The sequence below is a fragment of the Tachysurus fulvidraco genome, chromosome 13, assembly GCF_022655615.1.
Source record: "Tachysurus fulvidraco isolate hzauxx_2018 chromosome 13, HZAU_PFXX_2.0, whole genome shotgun sequence".
NCBI classification, from domain to species: Eukaryota; Metazoa; Chordata; class Actinopteri; order Siluriformes; family Bagridae; genus Tachysurus; species Tachysurus fulvidraco.
This window is the reverse complement of record NC_062530.1, coordinates 6,664,840-6,684,470: the sequence shown is the minus strand read 5'-3', so window position 1 is coordinate 6,684,470 and position 19,631 is coordinate 6,664,840. Positions and strand designations below refer to the sequence as shown.

Below are 19,631 nucleotides of genomic sequence, written 5' to 3'. Positions count from 1 at the left end.
GAATGATGTATGAACAGAAATAGTGTGGCGTAATCCCTCTTGAACAGCACACTTAGTTGCCTAAACACCAAGTCTATCAACAGCCTCTCTTAAGGTTGGGATGAGCTGCATTCGTTTTCAGTCTGCTTTACCGAAGAGCTCATTGTGATGACAAGAAGTAATGTAAGATCTCTCTAGATCTGTCTGTCTCTCTCTTTCGACACCTGCACCATCAGCACTATACTCTCAGGGGGCAGTTAAGGTACGTCTGCTGTCTGCAATTTAGCTTCCGCAGGAAATCCGACACGATGATCCCCCCTCAAGAAATACCATGGACTTCCCTCCATTAATAAACATGTTTATTCCTGTCCGCTGATCTGAATGTGTGTGTGAAGTTCCCTGTATATCAAGCATGGTGATAAAAGGGCTACAAATTCATGTCTGACCCTGAAATTCAACCTTTTCACTCACATACACACTCACAGGTGTACACACACATATACATAACCAGACAAACACCTTTTTCTTCTTTGGAAAATGTATCTAAAGAGATGTTTATTTTACGATAATGGGAGTCTCCAGTGTCGGCACTTTGTAACAGTCAGGAGCAGGGGCGGTTCTAGGATTTCATCTTTAGGGGGTTTTAGCCCTCAGTGAGAATTTAAAACAAGAAGAGTTTTATATTATATATTATATGACAACTCTGGTAATAAGAATAGTGAAATTTCACTGCTTTTGGTTGCCGTTTTTGCGTCTTTCCGCCAATTAACGTTATAGATAAACGCCTCCAGCTGACTGCGCGTGCACGCTGCGCGTACCTGTGCTTTTCCGTTCAAATAAAGCAGACAGCTGAAGACGCACTTTCGAAAGACTACAACACACGCGTGTAAAAGCAAAGTAAAAAAAAAAATCGCTCTTGGATCAAACTGATAAATATTTTTCTTTCCCATCGACGACATGTCCTGCATTTTAACGTAATTTTTATTGTTTATTTATGAAAGTAAAAATGATCCTTATAATTTTAGGGTGGCTGAGATTACAGACAGGGGGCTGAAGCCACCCTAATAAAGGGCTAGAACCTGTTGGGAGTATCAGGGTTGTCTGACATTTCTTCTGAACTTCAAGAGAAAGATAAACAGACTGGAAGGAATGTTCTGCTATAACAGTGTAAGTGATACAAATTTATAATAAAATTATAAAATAATAAATGTTTAGAAAACAGTTGTGGTTCTAAAGGGAACAAAACTCTTTAAGATCAAAATAACAAACAAAGTGAGTTTTACTGCTTTAATAAATTAAAGCTAAGTTAAAGGTGAGGTGCACGATGTTTCTGAAATGCTTCAGAAAACCGAGTCGGGCCGACAAACAAAACAAACGTGTAGCCAATGGGCAGAAAGGGGCGTGTCTTGTCAATATGCGGTGGAGAGAGTGTTCGGTGCGCATGTCTGTCATTAGCAATTGAAACGCGATTGAAACATGGTGGATAAAAATGAAAAGCGGAAAAAGGCTTACGACAAGGCAAGAAGCAAGACCCGTGTTAATATAGGATCAGCTTTCCAGCGCTGGAGAGAACTGAACGTTTTGAAAACGCATGAAACAGAGCTAAACCTTTCACGGTACAACACACAGTACTACAAAAACACATTTGTATTACCATAGTATTACTCATTGTGTTCATTTATTGATAAAAAATATCCCCTTGGCCAGCTGCCCCAGCAGGTTCCGCCATAATAGTTGCCTGGGTTGTGTATGTATGTGTGGGGCGGAGCTATCAAAACAGGGGTGACGCCCATTTCGGTTAGGGGCGTGTTTGTTTAGGTGATTGCAAATGTCAACATTGGCTTTCAAACATCGTGCACCCCGTCTTTAAGAATAAAGTGATATTGAATAATGCAGTTTTGCTTGTGTGGGTTTTTTTTTTCTAAAGAAAGAGACAATTTGTAACTCGCATTTTGTCCCTCTGTGGCACAGAAAACTTATGAGCTCATTAATATTTCAATCCTTTCGGAACCAAATGCTTTTCAACACGCGCATTAGTCACATGGCATCCTTCCACCAATTACAGAGCCAGAAACACGTCCAGATCTCATCGGAATTCATTTTCTATCATCTTCTCCTTCACTAAAGGACATGAGAAAGAGAAGAGATGCAAAAGGAAAGCATAGAGGAAGAGAATGAGAAGAGAAACTCTTCAGACATTGCTCTGGACTCTGCGCTTGAACACACGCACCCTTTACAAGCAGATTTGACAGACGCCATGAATCCTTGTTTGTCACAGACTGTGAAACACAGGCTCCAAGATTCTGGTCCAACAAATGACTCAAATACAATGTTGTGAGTTCCTTGTGTATAGTATTCATTTGAGCATTTCTCGCTGGGTTTATTCCCATTCTAAACCCTGCTTTTAACCCTACATAGAGAAACGTTTCACACTTACCCAGGGTTACGAAACCCTGCTGTTTTGGTGTTAACCCTATAGTGTGAAGTGAGGCGTGTTAGAATGTTAAGGCTAGATGCTTAGCAACAGACAGGCAATCAGAAATTGAAGGATTTACGCAAAATTGGAGGATTTACGTTTTCCTGCTGACGTGAAAGCACGAGATAAGCCGTTATTTAAACCAGCTGTGTGCCGTATTTACCCGGTCGTGGCTGTTGACTGTAGAACGTTAAGCCAGGGTTTAGGAATGAACAATGTGAAACCTCAGGTTATGAATAGCCAGGATTGATTAGAGTATGAGCAGTATGTGAGTGCATCGTAAGCGCATGTCTGTCATCCAGGCCAGTCCATTTCCTTATTATGTTGCACTTAATAAACTGTAGGGTAAAAGATTTACCGTCAATGGAATGACTTACTTTGTAGAGCTGAGCTTCAGTAAAGTGACTTCAGTACTCACATGAACCTTGTTTGGTAGCATGTAGACTAACTGATCACATCATACGCTTGGATTTCTATCGGCTCACAGGACCGAGTCTTGTGGAGTAACAAAGCTAGCGTGAAGAGAAAGTAACTGCTAGCAGAAAAATGTGACTTTTACTTCCTGTGTCCTTTTGCTTTTAGTAAATTAACTTTGTAGGAGGCACGGTGGTTTAGTGGTTAGCACGTTCGCCTCACACCTCCAGGGTTGGGGGTTCGATTCCCGCCTCCGCCTTGTGTGTGTGGAGTTTGCATGTTCTCCCCGTGCCTCGGGGGTTTCCTCCGGGTACTCCGGTTTCCTCCCCCGGTCCAAAGACATACATGGTAGGTTGATTGGCATCTCTGGAAAATTGCCCGTAGTGTGTGAGTGTGTGTGCCCTGCGATGGGTTGGCACTCAGTCCAGGGTGTATCCTGCCTTGATGCCCGATGATGCCTGAGATGACGCCGAGATGACTTTGTCTCCAAGCAAATCGCAGTTTTTTTAGTTCTGCATTAATATCAGGGGTTAAAAAAATCAAAACCATAGATGTTGATACTAAAGCTGTATGAGTCCAGTCTCCAGATGTTTTCTGTACTGCCTTGGATTTGGCTCAGATTTACCGCCATGTTTACTTTGTCTCGTCTCTGTCTCAATAAATATGGTTTCAGTCTTGAGAGTTTACATAAATAATGTGTGCCTTTTCTTTTTGAAAACATACTGTAGCCCAATCACTGATGCAACGGATAAATGAAGCCTAGTAAAGACTTGTTCTCAAAGCCGATTCGGTGCTTTTCAGCCTCCATACTGACTCGAGTCATTTGGACTCATCTTGGACCCGATTAAGAATCAGTCTTTATCAGAGAGAATGGACGGCAAATGCTAAAGATACAAACGCACAGTTTAACCCATGCGAATATCCAGCAGTAATGTGATTTAAAGACCTTTTAGATTTTCACAGTCAAACCCAATAACTGTGTCCCAAATGACGTAATACACGCTATATTATACTATACTATATTCTCAAACGAAACACAGTTTTTTTTTTACACACTGAAAGTAAGGAACGTGACTCAGCCGATGGCAAATGATCGCAAACGTGATGCGGCTAGCTTTAGCAGAACACAGTGAATTTTTAATGTCAAAAAACATCTTGAATTTGTTCGCACCGAGCGTTAGTGCCTGGTAGCCCCGCCCCATCCGAATCTGTCGAGTGCATGAACTGTCTGATATTCCATGTTTCATTTTTTCAGTTGAATTCAAGTGGGACTTGAAATCATGACCTTCTGATCAGTATTCCGACCCCTTAACCTCTAGTCTACCACATCTCTCATGCTGTGTTACAGTGCAGTGTAACACACGTGAAGGTCCACTCTCTTCCGCATACACGAACTCACAGAAGCTCATGATTGGCTAGGATTGTTGTGACTGACAGGACAGAGAGTATGCCATCGTTCTAACACAGATAGCATCTACCAGTTTTCTTCTTTATGACTCCTGGCCACAGATGGCTGTGGTGTTGTCGAGATTCAAACTCGTGATCTCCTTATGAACTCTTTTGTCTTGCAGTACTCAAGCGCTCGGGTTAAACCAAACTGTACCGATATTCAGCTTCCTCGACGAACCAAACAATCAACTACAAAACCTACTAGTTATCTTGTGTGCTGCTACCACACACAAACAAAAAAGCTGGATAAAATGTATGACGGTGTTTATGTGCAGCTAATTGTACCTGATAAAAACCTATTAGCTTGTTATTTACAGATTTCCATCAAAAATCTGTGAAGAAATGCAGCTTTATAAAGTGCAACATAAAGCAGATGGCTGTTTTCTTTTGTCCTTAAATTAGCAGAGTAATTGTGATGGTCACTTAGCCAGCATCTCCACCATCTGCCTTTTTTTTTTTTTTTTAAGAACATGGTACAGGAAAAAAACAAACCTGGTGTGATATCTTTACTCATCCCAAAGTTTCATAACAGAGCCAGATTAGATTTCAAACCCATCTGTGTTGAGAAAGAAATCCCTGAGCACTCGCATCACAGCCACAACATAAACGCCACAGTTGATCCAGGAACAAAAAGAAATAAAAAAAAAAAAGAGCATGCTCGCAACACAGAAAAACAACACACACACAAAAAAACCCATACCTTCTTACTAGATATTTACAAAGCAACAAATTCCTCCTCCACTGAGTGCTTATCTATTCATCCATCCATCCATATCTCTGTGATCACTCTGGCTCTTTAATCTTCTTTTGTTTCTGGTTTCCTTCACTATTTTTGTCCCTCTCGTGCTGTCTGGAAGTGTAAACTAACCTCTCCGTGTACAGCAGGCTCTGTCGGATCTCTGAGGCACTGCCATCTCGCTCGTCATCTAACCAGCCGGAGCGCAGGCAAGCGCCGACACCCGAACACAAACGCGCACGCAGTTTCTCTTCTTTTCTCTCCCTCGAGCTACGGTAGGAAAATACGCTGGAAGATGGAGAGACCTTTTTGATGGGAGGGATGTGAAAGAGGAGGGGGTGGGATCTGTTTAACACCCACCTACTTCTGTTTCACGCCGAGGAGGTGTCCGGACACGTTTAATATCTGCAGGCTCACCGGCGTTTCCTCGTCTAGATCCCGTGCGGGGTTAAAGGTGGCAAAACAACGCTCTCGAACGCAGGCGCGCGCTCGCTCGCTCGTTGTGCATTATTAACCGCTGTGCTATTCTGACCGTCCCTCGCTCTCTCCCTTTAATCTCGAGCAATCCGTTTCCCTGGCACTCCTCTGAGAGAAAGAGCGTATGAGACGAGAGAGGGAGAAAGAGAGAAAAGACAGAGAAGAGGAAGGGGGGTGGGGAGGAAAGGGGGGGTGTATTGGGAGGACCAGGCAAATAAATGTGCATGGCGATGAATGAAATGAAACTAAATGGATTCTGCACAGACCATATCCGCAAATAGACGGGCTGAAGGGAGAGATGTCGGTGAGAGACACCGAGGTGTGAAAGAGAAAGAGAGGAGTGAGAGAACGAGGAGCAGGAACAATGCTTGTCAGCAACTGATGATCCACAGGAGATGGAGAGAGAGAGAGAGAGAGAGAGAGAGAGAGAGAGAGAGAGAGAGAGAGAGAGAGAGAGAGAGAGAGAGAGAGAGCCAGGAAACAAAACAAAACAAAAAAAAAAGGTGATGTAACTGTACAACATGGAAATCTTTTCCGCCCAACAACCTAGGAAAGCTCCACACCTCTAAAGCTTCTGTCTAGAAATAAATGCATGGAATAAACACTCCAGTCCGACAAGCCGCTCTTAAGCGTCTATAATTAGGCTTAATAAACTTACAACCCTTTTATAATCCTTTCAAAGCACAATAATACAACAATTATACATGGGGTTGTGAGCAACACAAATGTGGAGTGACTTAAACCACCGTAGGTTCAAATAATAGCACATTCTGAAGTGTTCTATTCCTCTGATACCTCAGCGATGTCAATGGCAATGGATTTATTTGGTTAGCACACCACAGCTTATCTTTTATCTGATCCATTTACGGTTATGTTTAATGTTAGGAACCTTCCATAAACCAGCTGTTTAACGTCTCTCTGGTGAACGTACAGCAACAAGACGAATAAATAAATAAATAAATAAATAAATAAATAAATAAATACAGCGTTGTGACCTTTTTTGTGTCTGAAAACATAACGATGGGAGTTTTATAGCTGACTGTGACAAAGTGCTGACGTTGGGAGGAAAATTGCAAAAAATCTGAAATAGACATCTTTCCAAAAAATGTCCAGAAAATAAATTCCTTATTCCTGATAGAAACAATACCAAGCTTTTAAAATCTGCTTCCAATGGACTGTCCATCACACAACGTCCTGTGTAGGACGTTATTCATCCAGAACTATCGTCAGCGCTTTAATTCTTGCAATCGAAAAACTGAACTCCACAATATTCTGCGAAGCTCGCAGTTTTTCAGAATCACTGCAGACTCGGGCCAAGACCAAGTCGTGTCACGTTCACGTGTGTTGACTTAACTCCAGTCCCCACAGAAAGTAACTACCTACATGTTTTTGATCGCAGGAGCTTGAAAGACTAAGTCTGTGCTTGAAATTTCACCAATTGTCATTTTCTACAAATAAAAGTCATTTTCTACAAATAAAGCACAGATCGCGATCTCTGCTTTCTGACCAATCGGAGTGGAGAATTCTGCCTTCATGTTTATTATTACACATGATCATATCTGACATACTGATATATAACTTCTTGCCTTTCTCGCATTTTTCACTGACAAAAGACGAGCGGATTCTGCGGCTCCGAGCTGACGTCAGCGAGCGATGGTGAGTAAGAAGCTGAGTACAGAAAGTCTCGTTTTTGAATAGAAATTGTGAACGTAGCAATATCCTAACAAAATAGTAGGAACGAGTCATTTAAGAGGAGTTAATCGTTCATAAATCTTTAGTTTTGGAGTTCAGAGCCACTTTAACAGTGGAGACAGGAAGAGGCAGCTTTTTTTCTTTTCCAAAGGAGTTCAGTTGTGTAATTAAACTGCCACAAAAGCTCCATATGGCTTCTGAGTGCAGTGTCGAGGCTGTTGCTGAGTAATTAGGGGCTTGAGGAGCCCCTTTAGCAGAGAGCAGCAGTGATTACATGCCTTAAGTGCTGCTACACACACCACAGCACATCCGCACTCTGGATCAGGACGTTCACACGAGACAAGCTGTCTGAATGAGCTACATGTGTGTATTTGTGAGTTAAAGTGGCAGCCTGGCCAAATGTTAAATACACACAATTTCCCCACTTATCCAAAATGTGTCTGGCGTCTGACGTTTTTGTCCAGAAGCTATGAAATTAATAACTGAAAGAAGAATGTGAATCTTATTGACCCCTGCTTAAATATATATTATTTATTTATATGAAAAAAAAAAGTAGGTGTAAAATTCTGTGTATTCTTTATGTATTCATTAATTTTCTATCACTTATCCAAACTACCTCGGGTCACGGGGAGCCTGTGCCGATCTCAGGCGTCATCGGGCATCGAGGCAGGATACACCCTGGACGGAGTGCCAACCCATCGCAGGGCACACACACACTCTCATTCACTCACACAGTACGGACAGAGATGCCAATCAACCTACCATGCATGTCTTTGGACCGGGGGAGGAAACCCGAGTACCCGGAGGAAACCCCCGAGGCACGGGGAGAACATGCAAACTCCACACACACAAGGTGGAGGTGGGAATCAAACCCCCAACCCTGGAGGTTTGAGGCAAACATGCTAACCACAATGACCCTATATTTATGTATTATTCGTGCCCCCACATATTTACGTATTATCATCATCCAAATCACAATGAAGCTGGCATGGAATCGTATACAAATATGTGTTGAGGAAAAAGTGATTCCTGCTTTGAGACGACGGAAACGCAGCTAAAATCCTCTTGCCATGTTACTGAGAAACCACAAAGCTGTCCATCCTGAGGACTTTGCTCATGAGTTATAACTTTACCTTTGACTGTTACAAAGCACTAACGTCGAAGACCGGATAAACGATTGGAATACCAAATAAACGTGGCCAAAAGTACGCGGACACCTGACCGGCACACTCGTATGTCAATCCCACTTTAAACCACAGGTATTATCTGGAGCTTCCACCATCTGGAGCTTCCACTCTTCTGGGAAGGATTTCCAACAGATTCTGAAGCGTGGCTTTGGGTATCTGTGGACATTTGGCCAAAAAAAAAAAAAAAAAAACATTAGGGAGGCTAAGCTTTATGCACAGGGGCATTGTCGTGCCACGTCATGTTTGGGCCTTTTGGTTCCAGTGAAGAAAAGACATTCTAGATAACTGTGTGCTTCCAAAATTTGTGGCAACAGTTTGCTGAAGATCCACGTATGAGTGTGTGATGGTCAGGTGTCCACATAGTCTTGACTATATAGTGTACTGTATTTACTGTCCTGCCCCCTTGAATCTAAAACCAAAGCCATGTTTATTCACTGGTTAAATGTACGAGCTCAGGAGTGCTTAGGTTTTTCGTTCTGACCAATCAGGAGCCACCGTCAATTGGTACCCAATGATAAAACATCAACATTAAATGAAGAGAAGTTTAGTTTTCAGGTCTTTCCCGTATTTACGCTCCCATCCTCATTTGCCTGACTCTTCTACATGACTTACAGGGTTAAGGGTCTTGCTTAAGGGCCCAAAACTGACAGCTTGGTGATGCTGTGGTTTGAGCTAAGTATCTTAATGCCTTTGTTTAAGGGGAAAACTGCTTTAAGAGAAATGTACAGCATAAAGTAAAAACGTGTTTCTATATTTTTTTAACAGTCATGTACTTTTCCTTGTCCTCTTTTCACACTCGATGTTCTCTCTCCCAATTCTCTCAAACACTCCCACTCACTGCTACCCTGAGAACGAAAGTGTCTGACTCCAAATCTGCTGTGTGTGTGTGTGTGTGTTACGTAAAAAGGAAACAGACTGAAGAAAAGTTCTTTGCTCTTCGTCTCTGCGATGTCAAATCTATTGTAATCGCAGCAACGGAGCCAGAGTCATTCTTCAATCATGTACAAAATGCCAACCGATGATGGAAGTGTTTGGATTCACGTGGCTAAATGTACTCGAGTGAATCTGCGCCATCCTTGCAGAAAACTTCCTGCCGAAATGAGCAACAGCGAGCAGCGGCGTTTCCTGCCAAGAATCTCAGTATTGATCATCACGAAATGAGAGCATGTCTCAGAGGAGCGGAGAAAAAGCAGAAAGCAGATGCGGACAGCCTTGCCAGCGCTGGATTCTGCTGCTGCTTGTCGTATGCCGTGCACAGATTTTGCTGTTTTGGGCAAGTTGTTCTTAACGAGTCTTTAGTAGTCAGCACCCCTTTCTGTGCAGGCGATATAGGATGCTAATGCGAAGGCAAAATTGTCTGTAATAGTGCAAAAGGTTGGATGGCATTTGAATTCATGCTGTCATGCTGGTGAACACAGAAGAAGGCTGAGAAACACACACAGACTGATGAAGTGTAAGATAGGGGCTTGAAAGCCAGAGGTTACAGTATAAAACAAACGACACGGTGAAAAACCAGACGTTAGAGCACGTCGTATATCGAACGACCCTGGACTCGCATACCAATCAGATGTGACTTCATCATCTCGGTCAATAGAGACAAATCTTACGACAGCTGCCATTGCTCGTTTCTGACTGAATGAGTTCAGCAGCATGTACATAAAACAGTTCATCGTTTTGTAGTAAAAATGAACCCATGCCGTATCTATTGCCTCACCTGCGGGCTCCTCCCTCCTCAAACGGTGGGATAATAACAACTTTAACAGTGACCGATGTGCGCAGCAGGTCGATCATCTGGTCGTGTGTGAGGGTCACTGCGGCGACCTTGCAGATCTCCACTAATCGACTCCCCTGCCGGAGACCCGCCTGCCAGGCGAAGCCGTACTCCTCCACCTCGGAAACGGTGCCGTCCAAGCGCACGTGGAAACCCAGCTGTCCCAGACCGTTCCGTCTGAGCGTCATGTCCACCGTCTCACAACCGACAGTCAGCCCCTGAAGGAAAAACGATGGTAGCGTTTTAACTTAATACGGACGATCGTGACACTTACGATACGTGACTATTACAAATTGGATGATTAATATAAACTGGTGCAAAGTAGAAATCCTTGCCTACTAACAGTTCTGTTTTCCAACGACCTGAACAACTGTCACTTAATCGGTAATGACGCTGGTGTACAACTAAAGCAACAAATATTCTAAGCGTTTAGCTAAATTCCCTTTGGCCAACCGATAGATTTAAAAGTCTGCTATTAAATGAAATAAAACCTGGTCTAATATAGACATCACAGCTGAGGTATCCACCCAAATTACCCACAGCTTAGACGTAATGGTACAAAATGTGCACTTCGATGCGACTGATTTCCGCTTAGAACGCTAGCTAGCTAACAAGAACACCAAAAGAACAATAAGCATTAGCATTGGCTAACATAGCATTCCTGTAATAATAGGTCTATTATTTAAGGATTATATTACGGTGGAGTGTAAATAATCAACACTGATGTAAAGCGGAGTTACGACAGCATGGCCTGGAGTGTTTAATTCCTCAGCTGTGGTTATGAGTAATTAGTTTATTAATGAACAAATATCTGCTTTTTATCCATTTAGAGTTAGATTTGTTGTGGTATGTCTGCAAAACAAGCCGGTTCCTGTCATCACGTACGCTGTAGCAGACGAACAGTCTAGAAAGTTAAAAATGCAGTCATGTTACAGCGAAACAGGCCAGACCTGAAGACCCACTTGTGGTGGAAAACGCGGTGACTGTTAGAAAACTTTGACGCCTTTCATAGATGTTTTTTTTTTTTTATTAGATTATGTGAAGCAAAATTTCTTCATTGTTTATGATTAGCTTTCGATTATGTACAGCGTCCAACATACAGGTCTCTGTGAATCAGTTGTTACTATAGAAATGGTAATATAAATATAACTAATAAAGATTAGATTCATTGTTTTTGGCACTAGTGTGAGAATTACTGTTAAAAAACAACAACAACAACACATTCTGACCAGTTAAGCATTCAGCAGTGTTGTGGTATCAGTAATTATAGACTTGTTACAGAGGTATTTATTGAGTATTCTAGCTTCACCTGCGATACTCCACCTTAAACATGACATCAAGTCACGTATTTAGTTGCTTTGTTACTTTTACCTTTAGCCTCTGAAGCACCTCTCGGATGTCCTGGGCTCCGCCCTCGGGCACGCGCAATGCCACGTGGTCCCCTCGGCCATAATAGAGCTTTAAGTTCAACCTTTCGGCTGTCCAGCCAATCACGTCGGCGCAGAAGCAGTTGAACACCACCTCTTTTGTGGAGCAGTCAGCCAGCACCACGTACTCAGCGGAGATGGCCAGCACGCACGGGAGCTCTGCTCCACCTCCACTGAAATCCTGAGCCACGACCCGCCAGGCCACCGCTCCGACAGCACCGAGCTCCGCCCCCTGGCGTGCCCGTACTCTCTCACGCCGCTTGGAGGCGAGTGAGATGAGGTTATTGAGCTTGCCGCTCGTGTCCAGCGGTGTGGTGCTTGCACAGTTCTCGGCTAAGTCCCGCAGGTAGCCCTGACGAGTGCGAGCAGCCATGGTGTGGAACTTCTCTGACTTGTGTGCAGCGTTCTCGCCGTTGATGATCTTGGCCAAGAGGAAGGAGCGGAATGAAGCAGGGTCGCGGAAGGTCGCGCCGCTGAGAGGCAGGGGCGGTCCAAACGGGGGCACGTCCTTCATGCGTGTCACTGCAACACTACAGAGATAAAAAGAGGAAGGACAGAGCAGGGGGGAAAAGATCTCATCAGCCCGTGATTTTAAAGTCTGGTGAATTCTATTAACAATCTTATGTCTCTGATGGTGAACTGACACGCTTGTTACATGGTTTATAAAAAGCACTGCTATGTTAACATGTAGTATCCACGGCAACTGCTGTCAGGGCAGGGTTGCTATGGTAACTGGCAGCAGTAGTGTACAAGGAGAGGAATATGTACCTGTAGCAGGTGTTCTCGGAACAGGGGCTGTGAACGCGAACAATCACAAAGACATGCTGGAAGTGAGAACGGATGTTCTGGGGCGTGAATGGCAGAGCGCCCGGTTCCTGGAAGACGATGGTCACAATATCGTTCCCTATATGCCTCTTCCTCAGCAGCTGAGAGCAAACGGCAGCGAGAGAGAGAGAGAAAGAGAGAAGGCGAAAAGGAGGGGAAAGGGAGGAAACAAAAATACAACCATGTGGATGATGCAACTTGGAGACAATCTAAAATCTATGCAAACAAAAAGGAAACGGGGAGAAAGGAAAAAGTGATAGTGATTAATAGAGGAGCAAAAAAAGAGAATAAGAGACTTGGGTTTCAGGGCAGGCAAGGAAGAACAATGTCACATATGAACTCATACAGAGTCTTCTGGTGAGACGCTTCAAGATGCCTATTAGACAGCGAGAGAGAGAGAGAGAGAGAGAGATAGAGAGAGAGAGACACACACACACACACACACAGATGGAGAGAGGTACGAGAGCACTTCCAGAGGTACGAGAGCACTGCTGGAGCTCAAGGCAGCTACTGTAGGGTTATTCTCAAGTCATTCTGTACTCTGGCTTGTTTTTAAGGAGATGTAGTAAATAAATAAACAAATAAATAGATAGATAGATAGATAGATAGATAGATAGATAGATAGATAGATAGATAGATAGATAGATAGATTAAATATAAAGAGTACTCTCTCTCTCTCTCTATAAATATATATATATATATATAGACAATGCATACACACACACACACACAATCACAAACATACACACAGGCACGCACACACACATGTATATACTTGATAATAAACTTGAATTTGTATAGCTCTTTTTACAATAGACATTGTCTCAAAGCAGCTTTACAGAACATAAACATAGAGCAGAAGGTAAACATAAGGAATAATAAAAGAAATAAGGAATAATAAAAGAAAAAGAATTAACAGAATAAAAATTCAAGATTATATATATATATATATATATATAGTTCACAATCTGTATGTATTTATCCCCTTATGAGCAAGTCTGAAGTGGCAAGGAAAAACTCCCTTAAATTGGTAAAGGAATACACACACCCACAATCACAAACATACACACAGGCACACGCGCACACACACATGCACACACATGCACAATCACAAACACACACACACACACGTGTCCTAACACGCAGTTAGCTTTAGACAACAAAATTCATCTGTTCATGATTTCAAAGAGTGCACAGATGCACTGCGTTCTCATTTCATGGCCCATTTTTTTTTTCATCACATCCCTTCCTGCATTTTATGCACGTTGTTGGAGACGTTAGTCTGCTGTACAGTATATTGTGCATTCTCGACCCGTTTGACGTTGATGGACGCCGCAGCCAAGAACCAAGTGCCACCTTGTGGTTAGAAAACATTTATACGCTTAAACATGTGAGTGTTTCTTTGTGTATTTAATTGGCCTCATAGCATACGAGAGGAAGCCATAAGGGATTTGTGTATTATTCAGAGCTATTAACAGCCCATGCATTTCTTTTGGCTGTGTGTGTGTGTGTGTGTGTGTGTGTGTGTGTGTGTGTGTGTGTGTGTGTGTGTGTGTGTATGCGTATGTGACATGCCTCCATGCTGAGACACTGCGGAAGAGGCCGCCCACCAGTTCACACTGCAAGAGTATCAATTAAATAAGACCTTGTGCACACAGGCACAAATACAGTGGCCTCCATAATTACTGGCAGCCTCCATAATTATTGGCACCCTCCATAAAAAAAGAGCAAAAAAACATGATTTACATGACGATGTTCTAAACGTTACGCGCAATATTCCGAAATATTTTATTGTGTGAACTCCTCTTTAAAACCCGTGTGCCAAAATTATTGACACCCCTAAGGGATATTTTACATGATTTCAAATTTCAAACAATTTTATTTTTTCATTTTTATTTGCAGTCTATACAAAGGGAATGCTGCTGTTGCCTTAAAAGACAAAAGGATTGCCGACCTCGACTAATCGGGTGATGGCATTAGGTACCGTTTAGAGCTAGAACGCAAAGTTTCACACGTCTGAAACAGATCCATAAGGACTCCACTCCCACGCAGTGAGGAGGATGGTGAAGGCGGGAAAAAAAAAAAAAGACGACTGTTAAAAGCCACTTTCATAACAACAAGCTGTTGAAAACGCAGAGCCAGGACTTTTTTTTTTCGTAAGAACGACACTGAAAAACAAACTTACCGTTTAAATCTGTAGCGATGAATACATCCTGAGAGTGGTTCACTAGATCGCAGATTAAAAATACCACGAGTCTAAAACTCTACTGTGAAGATTATATAGGAAGAAATGCACAGAGCTTTGTTTGTTGTGACTCAGCAGTCTGCACATCTCAGGGAACAGAGAAGGGTCATGATGTAATCCTTCCTGTACCCTGAGAGACGGTGGGTCCGGGCGCGCAGTGCTAGAGAGAGTGCGGTGCAGTGTGGGGAGTGATAACAGCTTCGGGGTTGGTTGGTTGGTCTGTTTTGGACTCTGTGCTCAAGCGTCAGTGTTTTCTGATGCGGCCGGCTACAGGAACTCGGTGGAGAGGGCGTAGAAACTGGGTAGAGTGAGAGAGAACTTAGGAAGCATGGTTGGTGATATAAGGAGACTGTATAACGAGAACAGCACTTGATACCATGCTGTAAGGTGGGTGTTATGTGAATAGTGGTACAGAGCTTGCTGTGAACAGGTCAGTCACGAATAACTAAGACATTTCAGCCCAAAGCAACAGAGGAAATGTTAAACTAACACAAACAGTAGATTTATTTTCCATTGTTTTGGGAATCGAACCATTACTGAAAACTAGTGACTAATTCATAAAGCCCTGAACACGGGGTGTCCCATAAGTGCTTTCGAGAATAAGAACGTATGGATGTTTTACTATTTTTACAGAGTGTGAAGGATCTAAACAGGGATGAATGAATCCTAATAATTCGGTCAATAAATGCTTCTGTTTCCTTGTTTTTTTTGTGTCTCTGATGATGCTAGACTTGTGCGATATGCTGTATAAAGTGGATAGAACAGTCCTGCATTACGGAGTGGATACAGATCCCACAGCGAGTGTCTCTGACCTGTTTTTTCTATTACGGAGAGAAATCCTAAGTGCTCTTAAAGGCACTACTTTAAAGACTTTTTTTTTTTGGTTCATAATGGATGCCAATACTTTTAGGGAGGGATCGGATAGTAGATAAGATTGCTCTAATAATTTATTCTCTCTCTCTCTCTCTCTCTCTCTCTCTCTCTCTCTCTCTCACACACACACACACACACACACACACACACACACACACACACACACACACACACTTTTGTTTTCTAAAATAGCTGAGCCGAGCAGCTTGTCTGTTTGATGTGTCCAGAGAGACTAACAGTGCCTGAGGCTGTTCTCCAACAGCACGGCCCTGAGGCATCCTTCGCTCCCTAAATCTCTCCATCCTCGGCCCACGTGACAGAAACAAAGATGGATTAATACGCGAGCGAGGTGGTAGATGAACACTGCCCTCTGCAGACGTCTCAAAACAGAGAATCGACAGACAAATGATATCCTCCTGACTTAAAGATCTGTCTGTTCCATATTTATACACATATTACACACCAGTATCACCGATTTAGCTCATTTTTAAAAAGATAAACAACTCTAAATTACACTCTATATTTAGTGGTGCTCCACACACACACACACACACACACACACACACACACACACACACACACACACACACACACACACACACAGCTGCTCATACAGCAGATGGCGCGTTCCATGCAAGATTATCATCACGCAAACATGAAACGGACGGAAAAAAAAAAAAAAAAAAACACAAAAAAAAAGCACGGTGAGCCACGCCATGCCCTCGTCCGTGCTAGAGAGAGGAGAGAGAGAGAGAGACAGAAAATAGCAGGCGGAAAGAATGCAGAGTGAACAATGGGCCTTTGCAAAACATGCCCACAGACACAGAAAATGAAAGCAGTCTGACAGAAACTCGGGACAGAGTGAGGAACATCAGATAAAGGGAAAAAATGCTGAGGGGGAGAAAAAAACCCATAGAAAAGGATTTGTGAGGAAAAACTTTATAAGGCAGAAAAGACTCAAGTGTGAACTCTGTCTCTCTTTCTGTGTGTGTGTGTGTGTGTGTGTGTGTGTGTGTGCGTGCGTGTGTGCGTGCGTGTGTGTGTGTGTGTGTGTGTGTGTGTGAGTTGTGTGTGTGTGTGTGTGTGAGTTGTGTGTGTGTGTGTGTGTGTGTGTGTGTGTGTGTGTGTGTGTGTGTGTGTGTGTGAGTTGGGGGTGTTTCCTACCTGCTGGGGGTTGTTGGGCATGTACGGTAGCATTGTAGAAACATGAAACATGATCTCGTAGTCCTGATAGGTGGTGTACAAGGAGTGTGTCCCGGTGGAGTCGGCTGCACGAAACACAACACACACGCACACTCAGATAGAAACGAAGACCAACAGACACAGCGATTAACAGATTAAATGTTCCGTATATAAAAAGACATTGTGTGTAACAGCAAGGACACGTAGAGTAAAAGCAGTAGGATATCGTCATCATCATCATCATCATCATCATCGTCATCTGCTAAATTTCTAGCTTTCCTTCTCAATATGATCTAAGGGTGCTTCTCAGTCGGCTCCTGAGGCTCTCTGGGCCGACCACGAAGAGACGAATGTTTATGGAAGGAGTCGCCAGTGTCACTGATTAGTATCAGTCGGTGAGTTTTGCTGTTTCTGCCTCGAATGGGTTTTATTTCAAACCTCGATCATTTAAGAAGTAGAAGAAGAAGAAGAAGAAAAAAAATAGTAGAAGAAGAAGCTTTTCTTATTGCCAAATATACGTATTTATATACCTTCCTTCACATTTCCCAACTTTAAAAGGGCCTTGCACAGGGGCCCAATACTGGTGGGGCAGCTTGGTGGTGCTCGGGCTGAAACCGCAAACTTCTGATCAACAACCCAGAGCCTTGAATTTTTTTGTATTTTTTTGCCTTTCAGAAAGCAATTTGTTTTTAATAAGCTTCATTTTGGTGTGTGTGTATGTGAGTGAGTGTGTGAGAGAGAGAGAGAGAGAGAGAGAGAGAGAGAGAGAGAGAGAGAGAGAGATGCACTTACTCTTGGTGTCCAGCTGAGCAGCATACTTGTTGAATCCCTTTAAACACACTGTGTCCCCCAGCAGCTCCAGGAAGGCGGTGAAGGCTGGTGTTGCCTCCTCGTTGTTGTACATCTCCTCCTCAGTGCTCTGATTTGCTCGGCACAGCAAGATTCCCACCTTATGCTTCTGGCTCAGCTACGGATCACAGAAACGGGACGTTCGTGAGAACTCGGACTTATTAGGAACTGTCGGAACGAATTGCACGCTTTTCAGCCCTATTAAAACCCTTAATAAATAATTACAGATATGGAAAAATTCTATTGTACAGTTTTACCTTCTTTCTACTTGGAACATAGTAAACTAGTCAGGATGTAAAATGCCATTATATCATATAATGCGCTTATATAATGCGACACAACAAGCCAATGAGATTCTGCCTAACTGGAAAAAAATAGCAGACCCAGAAATGCCAATAAATAAGATGAATAAAATGTGCGATGGCTAATTTATGGTTTTCTCCAGAAGTTCCAAGCAACATAAACGAAAACAGTGAGACAAAAAGTCGGCTTTAAGATTTAAAGGTGGGGTCTCCTTCGTTTGAGAAATGCTTCAGAAAACTGCGTTGGGCCGCCAAACAAAAGAAAAACAAAACTAACGTGTAGTTACTGAGCAGAAAGGGCCGGGTCTTGTCGATATGGGCACAGAGAGTGTTCAGTGCGCATGTGTGACATTAGCAGAAAGCGGCTTTAACGTTGACATGGCGGATAAAAACAAATAAAGAAAGCGAAGAAAGGTTTACGATAAGGCAAGAAGTAGGACGTGTTAATATAGGATCAGCTTTCCAGCGCTGGAGAGAACTGAAGGTCTTCTGCATGAAACGGAGCTAAACCTTTCACGGTACAACACACAGTACTACAAAAACACATTTGTATTACCTTAGTATTACTCATTGAGTTGATTTATTGATATAAATACCCCTCCGTCAGCTGCCCCAACAGGTTCCGCCATAATACTTGTCTGGGTTATACTTGGGTTATACTTGTCTGGTGTATGTGTGGGGCGGAGCTATCAAAACAGGGGTGGGACCCATTTGGTTTAGGGGCGTGTTTGTTTTGGTGATTTGAAATGTCAACATTGGCTTTCAAACAACAGAGACCCCACCTTTAATAATCATCACCTCCTTTATTTATTTTACTGACCAGAGACTCCTCAGTGCTGACCACTTAAATTATATTGGCCACAGGTCAGAGTTCACGCGAAATGAAGTGGCTGGGGGTTTATCGGCATCTTTTGCACGTTTCTTTAACATGTACCTGTCACCTGCATACATAAGTATAGTGTAAAATAACACTGCAGTAACTTTGTTAGGTTAAAGATACACGAGTCCAAAAGTTGAGGATTTTACATGGATCTGAGGCATGAAAGGTGTTAATACTGTTCATTTTAAAGCAGCACGGTGCAGGTATCTGGCCAACTTGAACCCAAACTGGATTGAGACGCTCGAGCTTGAGCTCTGCAGTTACTTGAGAACTTGTTCTTATTAAAATTCCCCCGTGGTTTGCTCGGAGTCGTGACTCACGCCTTGTTCGTCCAGTTTCAGCAGCTGCTCGGTGACTTTGGGGGTGTTGAGAGACAAACGTAGACACGACAGGTTCAACTCCGGCAGAACGAACTCCAGCACCTCCTTCAGGGGCAGACCTCGCACCGTCCCGTGTTTCGCTGTGGAGGGCACGACATCCTCCAGGATAAAGCCTCGTAGAGTCACCATCTAAAAAAAAAAAACACAAAGTGTGTAAAGCGAGAGCATGAAATTCAGATAGAAAGAAACAAGACACGACAGCAAAGACAGAGTGCACGTAATACATAGAGAGAAGAGAGGAAAAAGAAAAGGAGAAGCAGATAGATATTTCAGGCTTATGTGATGGAGAGAGTGAAATATATTTACAAAGAAAATGAAATATATTTACAAAGCTCTGTCCGGTCGCGGACCTGAACGTGTAGACGTGAGCTGATCGTTTTTATCATCCACAGTGTGGCATCATTTCCCCACGTGAGCATCTTCCGGAGATGACAGAACACCTCACACATAAAAACTCATACAAATCTCCTGGGCCTCACTACTTTTT

The 19,631-nt window shown here is 43.0% G+C and overlaps 1 protein-coding gene across 2 annotated transcripts in view; it reads right to left on the bottom strand.

The window, feature by feature from the left end:
* sipa1l3 (signal-induced proliferation-associated 1 like 3) overlaps positions 1–19,631 on the bottom strand; it is a 90,166-nt gene that overhangs the window by 13,961 nt on the left and 56,574 nt on the right. For both annotated transcript variants that reach the window (XM_027137771.2, XM_027137853.2), the window contains exons 5-10: positions 19,085–19,273; positions 17,526–17,700; positions 16,716–16,819; positions 12,377–12,534; positions 11,553–12,138; positions 10,125–10,399 (exon numbers count right to left, since the gene is read on the bottom strand). In XM_027137771.2, the coding sequence (XP_026993572.1) occupies positions 10,125–10,399; positions 11,553–12,138; positions 12,377–12,534; positions 16,716–16,819; positions 17,526–17,700; positions 19,085–19,273 (1,487 nt within the window). The remainder of the gene's footprint in view (positions 1–10,124; positions 10,400–11,552; positions 12,139–12,376; positions 12,535–16,715; positions 16,820–17,525; positions 17,701–19,084; positions 19,274–19,631) is intronic.